This window comes from Tasmannia lanceolata, unplaced genomic scaffold (assembly GCF_043159265.1).
Source record: "Tasmannia lanceolata isolate RefF3 unplaced genomic scaffold, GAP_Taslan_0.1 ptg000023l, whole genome shotgun sequence".
In the NCBI taxonomy this organism is placed as follows: Eukaryota; Viridiplantae; Streptophyta; class Magnoliopsida; order Canellales; family Winteraceae; genus Tasmannia; species Tasmannia lanceolata.
Window position 1 is genome coordinate 2,683,037 of NW_027518700.1, and position 11,372 is coordinate 2,694,408.

General features: G+C 38.9%; 1 protein-coding gene across 1 annotated transcript; it reads left to right on the forward strand.

Moving 5' to 3' along the window:
- Positions 1–1,863: 1,863 nt before the first annotated feature.
- Positions 1,864–7,170, forward strand: LOC143856287 (homeobox-leucine zipper protein HAT5-like). Its single transcript, XM_077366468.1, has 4 exons — positions 1,864–2,266; positions 3,422–3,558; positions 5,123–5,362; positions 6,739–7,170. The coding sequence occupies exons 1-4, from the start codon at positions 2,185–2,187 to the stop codon at positions 7,075–7,077; spliced, it is 798 nt and encodes a 265-aa protein (XP_077222583.1). The 5' UTR covers positions 1,864–2,184; the 3' UTR covers positions 7,078–7,170.
- Positions 7,171–11,372: the final 4,202 nt, after the last annotated feature.

Consider the following 11,372-nt stretch of genomic DNA (forward strand, 5'->3'; position numbering starts at 1 on the left):
CGTTGACGCAAATTTTAAAGGAAAATTCTTATTTGGCAAGGCAACTCAACTCATAGAAGTAGAAATTACACTCACATTACACTTGAATCAAACAATGATGTAATTACACTCACATCACACTTGAATCAAACAATGCTGTAATCAAACAATGTTGTAATTACAATCAAACAATGCTGAATCAAACACTTGAATCAACTCAACTCATAGAAGCAGAAATTACACTCACATACAGTAACAGTGGGTGCGTGAGTTTTCATTTTTAACTTTGGGATAATTACATTTACACCCCCTCTAGTTTCTGACACATCCACTTCCACCCCTATAGTTTAAAACGTGACAAATACACCCCTGTAGTTTCAATTTGTTTAAGGTTTGCCCCCTCAGCTGAAGGTTCGTCCATAGATTGAAGGGTTAGGATGATCCGATGGAGCTGCTTTTTTGGGCACACCATATCTATGTCAGGGCCCATCAAATGAACGCTTTGGATCATCCAAATAATGTGGGCCCCTACCCGAATCCAAACACAACCAAAAAATCATCCAAATAATGTGGGCCCACATTGTTTGGATGATCCAAAGCGTTCATTTGATGGGTCCTGACATAGTTAGGGTGTGCCAAAAAAATCAGCTCTATCGGATCATCCTAACCCTTCAATCTATGGACAAACCTTCAGCTGAGGGGGCCTACCTTAAACAAATTGAAACTACAAGGCTGTATTTGTCACGTTTTAAACTATAGGGGTGGAAGTGGATGTGTCTGAAACTAGAGGGGGTGTAAATGTAATTATCCCTTTAACTTTCAACTAACAATAGAAAAAAAATGTACATACTATAACTTATGTAACTCGGGTCGGGTCGGGTCGGGCCCCTTCAAACCCGGCTTGACCCGAGATTCATGCGGGCTTTTGAATGCTGAACCCGGCTCGACCCGAAACCCATGAAACCTGAACCCGACCCAGGCTATTTTCGGGTCGGGTCGATGCGGGTCGGGTTTTACCCGGCTCGAGTTGCAGCCCTAGTAAATATGCCGTGTCTTGAAAATCATCTCCATAAGATGATCCAAACCCTTTGATCTATATAGTGATTAATTTCTATAATGTGACTCATTTAAGATCTAAAATGGAAAAAGGGCAGCTCCCATTACGAGAGAGAGAGAGAGAGAGCTGCCCCGGGGGGTTGGGGTGCGTGGGTGGGGTGCAACCCAGGTCAGGTTGGATCGGGTTGAGGCCAACCCTAACCCAACTTGAGATAGCATTCCCTCAACCCTATCCCAACCCTATTCGAGCCTCGGGTTGAGGAGGATTGTCAACCCTAACCCAACCCGCCTCTAAATCTCTCAACCGTAACCCAACCCATCTAACCCGAAATCAGGTCGGGTTGAGTTTGGTTGGTTCAAGTTCACCTTGAGCCAAATATAAAAATACTATTTATACAGCAAAGGTGGGGTTCGAGTCTAGTCGCCAAGACCTCAACCCTAAATTAAATTGGGTTGGCTTTTCCCAACCCAACCCGAGGAAATGCCAACCCAACCCGATCCAAAATCGGGTTGAACCCGTCAGGTTCGGGTTGAGCCCCAACCCAAGTTGCACCCATATAGAGAAAGAGAGAGCTTAAACTAGGGAATTGGGGTGGCCCTAGAAAAAAAAGGGGGCGAATATATATGATCCAATTGTTGGCCCCTCATGTACGAATTTAGGCGCTGGCATTTTGGCACGTAGTTGAACACTCGAACTTATCAATCAATAAAATTTCGGGGCATAATGATAAAGTTAGATGGGTATTTTAGTGAACATGAAAAATAGGAAGAAGGGTATTATCGTCATTACATAACCATCTCCATCTATAAGACAACCCCATTCCTGTTTCTCCAATTTTAGTAACAAAACTCTCAAAGTTGCAAAACAGCTTAAGAAGATCAAAACAAAGTCTTCAAAATCCCCTCAGAAAGCTCTTAGAACACACCTTTTTTTTCCTTAGAATTCCAAAACAAGAAAAAAATCCTTGTAAAATTTTGTTATCTCTCTCTCTAACCATGATGGGATTTTCCATTTCTCCCTTACAAACCCCAACTCGTTTGCTTTGGAGTACCAGCTTCTTTCGTCATAAGATAATGATCTTCTGAAAGAGAAAAAGTTTTTCCTTTGTTTGGTTTCTTTTTAAATTTTCCCTGGAAAATCAGACGTTCATGGATTCTGGGCGTCTCATCTTCGATGCTTCCTGCCATGACAACATGCTCTTCATCGGAAACAGTGATCATGTTTTTCGAGGTGATATTTCTTTTCCCTATTTTACTCCTGGTACAGATTCTATTTTACCTATATCTCCCTCACTGTTTTTAGCTTGCTTTTCTGATATGTGTCTCATTTTTTTCCTACTTTTTTCTCTATGAAAAACCCCCCACAGTCTTATTTAAACTTGCTTTTTCTGATATGGGTCTCATTTTTTTCCTAATTTTTTTCTCTATGAAAAAACCCCACTCTTATTTAAACCTGCTTTTTCTGATATTGGTCTCATTTTTTTCCTAATTTTTTTCTCTATGAAAACCCCCACTCTTATTTAAACTTCCTAATTTTTTTCTCTATGAAAAACCCCCACTCTTATTTAAACTTCCTAATTTTTTTCTCTATGAAAACCCCCCAGTCTTATTTAATCTTGCTTTTTCTGATATGGGTCTCAATTTTTTCCCATGAAAACCCCCACTCTTACTTAAACTTGCTTTTTCTGATATGGGTCTCATTTTTTTCTCTATGAAAAACCCCCACTCTTATTTAAACTTCCTAATTTTTTTCTCTATGAAAACCCCCCACTCTTATTTAATCTTGCTTTTTCTGATATGGGTCTCAATTTTTTCCTATGAAAAACCCCCACTCTTACTTAAACTTGCCTTTTCTGATATGGGTCTCATTTTTTTCCTATGTTTCTCTATGAAAAACCCCCACTCTTATTTAAACTTCCTAATTTTTTTCTCTATGAAAACCCCCCACTCTTATTTAAACTTCCTAATTTTTTTTCTCTATGAAAACCCCCCACTCTTATTTAATCTTGCTTTTTCTGATATGGGTCTCAATTTTTTCCTATGAAAAACCCCCACTCTTACTTAAACTTGCTTTTTCTGATATGGGTCTCATTTTTTTCCTATGTTTGTCTATGAAAAACCCCCACTCTTATTTAAACTTGCCTTTTCTGATATGGGTTTCATTTTTTTCCTAATTTTTTTCTCTAAGAAAGCCCCCACTCTTATTTCAACTTGCTTTTTCTGATATGGGTTTCGTTTTTGTCCTATTTTTCTCATTGAAAAACCCTCACTCTTATTAAACTTGCTTTTTTTATATGGGTCTCATTTTTTTTCCTTTTATAACCCACAAATCCTTTTTTCCATTTTTAATTCTATTATCGACTGAAAAAAGATTGGATATTAGCAGGGTCAAGATCGGTGATGAAAATGGAAGAAACCACCATGAAAAGGCACCCTTTTTTCAGCTCTTCAGAGGAATATATTGAAGAAGAATATTACGACGAGCAATTGCCGGAAAAGAAACGAAGACTCACACCTGAGCAGGTGAAAAATCATCTCTTATTTTGGTCATAGAAGAAACAAAGAATCAAAATAAGTAAACCCCACCGTTTTTGTAGAGAAAAGTTAGAAAACTACTAACAAACCTCTGTATCAAAAGATATCTTACCTTGCGGGGTGCAACTGTGGTCCGGTTCAACCCGAAAAAAAAGTGTCTTCGGGTTGACTTTTCCCGACCTGAGTTGAGTTCGGGTTATCCGACCCGAGTAAAGCCCGACATTTTTTATGATTTTAAACTCGGGTCGATCTCGGGTCAGTTCAGGTTGGAAAAAAGGGTTCCTCGGGTTGGAAATCAGGTCAGGTCCAATTTGGGTTGGAAAAAAAGGTTCCTCGGGTCTGATCGGGTTGGCCTCAACCTGACCCGGGTTGCACCCCTAATATTCTACGAATCACCCCCTAAAAAATTTAATTACTAATACGAGTTTTTATATGATGCTCGACCAGGTACAACCCTTGATATTTGATCCAACAGCAGCCCACTTTTTAAGAGGCTACCCTTGAATCAAATATCAAGGGGTAAGACCTTGACGGGACTTCACGGTCGGGCATCATATAATTTCTGAGGGTCTTATGCTTTATATGGCTATCAAATCTTTTTCTTACAAATTTCTAATAAATCTATTAGCAACCGATCACAATTCACAAGAACCATATAATGAAGTGAAAAAAAGTGAGGAGTGTCTTTATCAGATTAAAGGAATGCAGAGAGAGATGCTCACTTTAAGCTTATATACGTTGACAAGGGATCCCATAAAAAATAAAAATAAAAAAACATTGACAAGGGAGAGATTTTAGGAATTTGTATATTGTTATTTTTAATCATCTAATAGGAAGTAATTTGATCTAAAAGGATCTGCTAGGGAATTTCGCAGCTTAGATCAGATGAATTAAATAGATAAGAGAAAATCTGATGAAAAGTGAGCCTGAGTGGCTTTTCTCTCTTGCAAAAGTCGGCCACTATATGCCTTTCTGCAAAATTCCCTAGCAAATCCCTTATCTAGAATTAAGGATAAATTTTATAATGAAAAAAGAAATAAAAGTCATTAAAGGTAAGATAAGATGTTGAAAATGGTAATTAAGAAAAAATTTAGGGTTTCTGGTACACATGTTTTTTTTTATGCGTAGGGTTACGTGGACCCTTATCAGTATATTAAATAAAGAAAGTTGATACAATAGCATGAACAAGACCAATGCCCAATCCTTGGAACAATGTCTAAGGAAAAGGGCATAAAAACTAGGGTCGTGGTACCCTTAAAGACAACCTCAAAACAAACAATAGAAAAGAAATACGATAACTAGATTTGTGCAATTGGTGAGGCTTGGGACACGCATGAACCCTAGAACCAGACCCCATACTCAAGTGAAGCCATTTTTTCTCTGATCCAGGAGGTCTATCATCTTCTGGCTATACTTCCTTATTCTCTGGCTTTTCCTCAACTCCTGAACCTTTGGCAGTTCTGTTTTCCTTTCTGCTACATATGTTATGCATGGGTTTTTAGTAGTTTTTCTTTCCGGCACATATGATATTTCCACGTCTTGAATTTGGCAGGTTCATCTGTTGGAGAAGAGCTTCGAGGTAGAGAACAAGCTCGAGCCGGAGAGAAAGAGTCAGCTGGCCAAGAAGCTGGGGCTTCAGCAGAGACAGGTGGCAATCTGGTTCCAAAACCGGAGGGCCCGGTGGAAGACAAAGCAGCTTGAAAAGGACTACGCTCTTCTCAAATCCTCTTATGACTCCCTTCTCTCTGATTACGATCAAATCAACACCGAGAATGAGAAGCTCAAATCTGAGGTAAAAAAAAAAAACCATCAGACTCTTACATCTTCTACACATTATAACTACCCTAAAAGCCTACAAAGACTTTACACAAAACCATAAGCATTGATTTTGATTTACAGCTTCAAACAAAACATGACCTCAATATTCAACAACTTGTGTCTTGGAAGAAGATGAATGTCAGAGGATCTAAAAAACAATAACATCTTAAATGAGGCGCAGCCTATGGCCCACCAGTTGGATTGTAGAGTGAGTCATGTACAAAGTTTTAGGGTACATTTGGCTACCATAATTTCCCCCAAGAATATTAGCTTATCCAATGGCCAGGGACAGTAGGAGAGGGCTAGATACGAGAGGGACTGAGTGAGTAGAGGGCAAGGAAAGCCTGAAAACCTAGGAAACGAAAAACCCCACTCAAAATCTGATCGACTTTTTCTTGTTGAATAAACATAATTCAGTGGGAAAAAAAAATCATGATTGCCAAAAATTTCATTATTTAGTCGTCTATTTGCAATGTATCGCATCATACTTAGCCAAGGGGACAATAAACAGAAGGAATAGAACTTCGATATTTATAAGTCGACGTGCTTCTCACTCTTCCTTTGATGTTGTGTCGACTGTGGAGTATAGAGGGGTGCTTTTGTATAGTCAGCCAAGATGACATGGACCATTTTGTTAATCACAGGGGCAATAGGAACATTTCATCCATAATGGGCCAAGACCTTCTAATAGAGATATAATTAGAGGCTAATCAGACCACAGTGAAAGTTTGTGTTGATCGAACAATCCCAACCTTCCAAAAACGTGCAACAATTTACATAAAATGGTTAAAATTGTTAAACAATCAATTACACCAAAAGCTTTAGCTGTTAGTTTGTGTTATTTAAGCATTTATCCTAATATTCCCACTCACATTTGGCCCCTCTTTTTTGGGCCAGCCATACACATTGAGTTTTTAATAGTAAGGAGTTGTAGGGTTTTTGAACCCAGAACCTGCCTTGAGGCAATTGCTCCGATACCATGTGAAACAACCAATTACTCCTTAAGCTTAGTCATTGGTTGTTTCACATGGTATCAGGGCTATGGGTTCAAAAATTCAAAACTCCTTAATATATTAAAAATCCACATGTAATGGCCAACCCAAAGAAGGATCACGTGTCACATGTAGGCCAACCCTAGAAAGAGGGGCCACACGTGAGGGGAGTATTGAAGTATTAAAGATTAAATAACGCCATCTCCAACAGCTAAAGCTTTTGGAGTAATTGGTTGTTTCAGAAAACTCTCTATCGATATCAATCGGGCGGTTAGGATTGTCCGATCATTGCAATTGTTATTCCCAGGCCCTTCGCCCAAAGAACCTAATAGATGAAAATTCAAATGTTGGAATGCAGGTGGTCGATCTTACTGAGAAGGTGCAGGTGAAGGGGTTGGTGGATCAGAAGCCCAATCCTCCACCAGAGAAAGCCGACATTACCATAAAGGCTGAGGATCGTCTGAGCTCCGATACCGGAGGGAGTGCTGTGGTGGACGAGGATGGGCCCCAGCTGATTGATAGTGGGGACTCATACTTTCCCGAAGGCTACCGTGGCTGCATGGGGACCGTAAACGGAGTTCAATCAGAAGAGGAAGATGCGAGCGATGAAAGCCGAAGCTATTTTTCGGATGCTTTCGCGGCTGTAGAGCCACAACAGAATGAGGAGGCCCTCTTCACCTGGGTCTTCTCTATGTAGTAATCTCATATTTCCTAGTTCCTATCCAATTGTAATAAAAATAGAACAACTTTCTGCTCTTATCTTCCTTTTTATTGCGTTTTTGGTGTTTTATTTCCCCAGTATGTGGTGGAGTTCAGCTTATTTTGAACTTAGGTAGTTTTCCAACTTGTTTTTTCCAATGGTGCAGTGCAACTCGGTGAGGCCAACCCCTAACCCAATTCGAGGTAGCATTGCCATAAACCCTAACCTATGGTTGAGGAGTGTCAATCCTAAACCAATCTGCCTTTAGATCTCTCAAACCTAGCCCAACCCATCTAACATTTTTTTTTCCAAATTGGGTCAGCTTGGGTTCAGGTTGGCCAGGACAAAATGGGAAAAATACCCAAAAAATTAGGGGAGTTGTTGAGTTTGGGTTAGGTGGGTTGCCCAAGGCCTCAACCCATTATTAGAACATTTTATTTTTTGGTAGGTAAGCTGGGGTTGAACGCAATACATCAAGGTTGACAAACAAAGCCTAAACCATTGAGCTACAGGCTCAGCCCCTACACTATCAAAACATATTACTGAGCATCATGGGTATTTTAGTCTTTTTACAGGGCAATTTTCGTCCTATTGCAAATTGATTGGGGGCGAATAAGAATATCAGCTCGTAGGGCAGGATACAAGATTTCGGTATTTTTCCTCCTTTAATTTGGCCCTCATGTCAGTTCCACCTCCTGATTCCATTCTTTTGTTTTTAACCAAACACTAAAATCAGGCAGAATCTGAATCGGATACAGATTCCAGTGCCCCATTCCGGCAATTCAAATTCATTCTAAGGGGATCGTAGTCATATCTTAAAGGCAGCAGTTATCTGGGCCAGTTGGGTGCAACATTTTGGTCACAGTCGAGTGCGATGGGGTATCAAATCCAATTAAGATATAACCTCTTCCACACTCAATTTGATTAAAATACACTGGTTTTCTTTTGTCTTTTGCTAAGCACTCCTTTTTTGGATGTTGACACTAAAGATTATCCGGATTAGCTGGCTCTGTTCACTTTTTTTCCCGGAAAGGAAAGGAAAGGATGTCATTTTCCTTTCCTTTACAGGTGACATGGCAGAAGGGAAAGGAATGAAGAGGAAAAAGGCTTCGTTTTTCATGGAAAGCTTCTTTCCGATATATTTAATCGGAAAGCAAATCTCAAGCAACAGGGAAAAAATCAATTTTCACGTCATTTTTAGCTTTTGAATAAGAAATTCCACATCTGATAATAGTTTTCCCTGGAAAAGAAGTGAACACAGAAATTCTGTCTTGTCAAGGTCTTGTCAGGGAAAAAAATGGCTGTTTTTCAGGGAAAACAGCACCAGGGAAAAGAAGTGAACAGAGCTTGGGGAATTTAATTGGCCCTAAGATTTGTAAGACTATTTTCAAAATAAAATGACTTTGATAAAAGTTTTGCAAATTAAAGGTGTATTTTATTTGGGAAAATGGGTGCCTTATTGAAAGAAGTGTTTGTGGGAAGAGCAAGCACCATAATCCTTTCTAGTTCTCTCTCATGTTTTTGTACCACATGTGGGTTTTGGTAAATGATGCGGAAATTCGAATTTGACAAATAAAGCAAATTTCACTCTTTCAAAAGTCTTTCTAAGTTCATTCTTTACATTTTTTTTTTAGGAGTTTTCTCTAGTCTTATGTTATTGTGCAGAAACAGACATTAGCATATGGGAAAAGTGAATATGAGCGGCCCCTCATATAAGCTATATGAGGTGACGGCTAGAAACAGAGCTGGGGCTCATATTTTTGCAGTGATCCAAACCGTTCATTTGATAGGCCCTGACATAGATAGGGTGTGCCCAAAAAATCAGCTCCACAGGATCATCCTAACCCTTCGAGCTGGGGAGGTGAAAATGGGCTATTTTAAATTTCCCCAAAATTTCCCATTTTTCACCTCCAGAGCTCGAAGGATTGGGATGATCCTATGGAGTTGATTTTTTTGGAAACACCCTAACTATGTCATGGCTTATCAAATGAATGGTTTGATCAGCCAAAAAATATGAGCCCACCGTGTTCTAGCCGTCACCTCATATAAGCTTATAAGAGGGGCCACTCATAGTCACTTTCCCCTTAGTATATTGCATTCTTGTTTATTCGAAGGGTGATCCGGGATTTGTTGTGGTTTGGGGCAAAAAGTCGTCAAACATTGTATGAAGATCCACCGAGCTTCATTGTTGTACCTTGGAGGAGAATTCGTGATTCCCTTTTGTACTATTGGTGGGGGCGAATATCGTCTCGAGTAAAATGACTGAAGCATCTCAACTTTCATTTTCCACCATCTCCACCGTCAAAATTTTCCCTGACAGAATTCAGTCACTTCCACCCATATCACTTTGTCCACTGATTTGTAGGGTGACATGGTGGCAAAACCAGCCCCTTGAAAAAAAAGAGGGATATTTCAGTCAATTCAATTGGCTGGTGTTGGGTTTTTTGTGGGCTTGGTTTTTTTTTTTTTTTTTTCTTTCTGAAGAGGAGACACATTAATGAAAAAGATTGGATTGAGGATAAGATTGAAGAGAAGGTTGGTCCCACCCCAAAACTCTCATGGGTTGTGGTGGTGGTGGGGTGGAGAAGGTTTGGTTTTTTATTGGAAAGAATGGAGGACATGGCCCATACTTTCAACAGAGAAATGACATGCCTTATGTCCTCACAACTACCTACTCCCATTCTCTCTTGTTGCCTTCTTCAGTGGAATTGTCTACTCATCTTAAAACCAGTCCTCTCTCTCTCTTTCTCTCTAGGTGAATAGTTAATATCACACAAGCCAAAGGTACAAGGCAGATGCTCATGTAATACTTTGACCCAGTCTCACATTGAAGAGAGAGAGAGAGAGAGATGATATGTGGACCCTCTTGTGATAATGGTACTCCTCATCCTGCTAGTTTTGGATTTAAAGAACCTATTGTGTCCAAACTGATTATTGGACTCAAATTTACCTTCAATCTTTAGTCCAATAATCAGTTTTGGACCGCAATTAAGTTCTAAAATCCAAAACAAACAGGACTTAAACAGATTGATGTGCACTAGAAAGCTTTGTAGAATCTGTGATCACCTTCTATAACTAAGTCCCTGCTTGATTTGGATTTTGAGAACTGATTGTAAGTCCAAAACTAACTGATTATTGTGAGTTCAATAATCAGTTTTGGACTCACAATCTGTTCTCAAAATCTAATCAAAGGCCTAAGATGTCTTATTGCTACAATCTCTGCATGGTGGCCCATCTTTGTGGCCGACTAGATGGACAGTCTAGATCGATTATCAGGCAATTCATGTGTCCTAAGCAAGGGGCAGTACAGTTGCAGATCATCTAATAAACATCTACGTAATTTAGAAAAATGAAATAAAATGGAATTTGTGGATTCAGTCAAAGTCGATGTAGTGCATCATTAAAGATTGACTTAATCCACAATTAAGGAATAAATAAATGGTGCATATGAATTGAAATGTATGTCTTGTAAAGATAGTGATGAGGAATTTGAATTAGGATTTTCTTCTCTTTCATCAATCCCTTTGTAAAGATGTCCGCTAATTGATCATCTCTCTTCTATTACTCTAATTCAATTTATTCTCTTTCAATAATCTCTCAGATATCATTCCTACTGTCATGGCCAATAGGATTTCTTGCAATAACAATTACAGATTATCACAAAATATTTCAGTTTCTTATATTTTGGTCTCTCTCTTCTAGAAAAAATTACTTGAGAAGCTGATTTTACTGTTGTTGCATACTCTATTTCAGCTGAAGACTCAGATGGGCATAAAAAAACTTCACTTCCAAAGGAAAATGCACAACTAGATTTTTTTTTTTTCAATAGAGCTTGCCCAATTATTGTCACTGTATCCAAAACTACTTTGAATCTGATGTAGAATTATACCTTATTCCAAAATTAAGAGTTCCTTGCAAATAATTGAGCACTCTTTGTGGCTCCACAATGGATTTGATTGACTGCAAATATAGTAGTTGGTCTAGTGGCTGTCAAGTATAATATGTTTCCAATCAAGCTTCCATAGTCACTACCTTTCATGCACAATCGTCCTTAATCGATATCTCATTTGCTATTAAGTGGAGTTGCAACGAATTTGCTACCAAAGCATCTTGAATTTCTTGATAATATTCTCAGCATTTCTTTTGACAAATAAAAATTTCATCTTCGTTTTGACTTCTCAATTTTCTTCAGTAAAATAGACCATTGAATTTGAACATCTGGGTCATTAGGGTGGCTGTTTGGGAGTAAATCCTAAGAGCAATGTGGCTTCCTGACATTTTTCTACATGCAT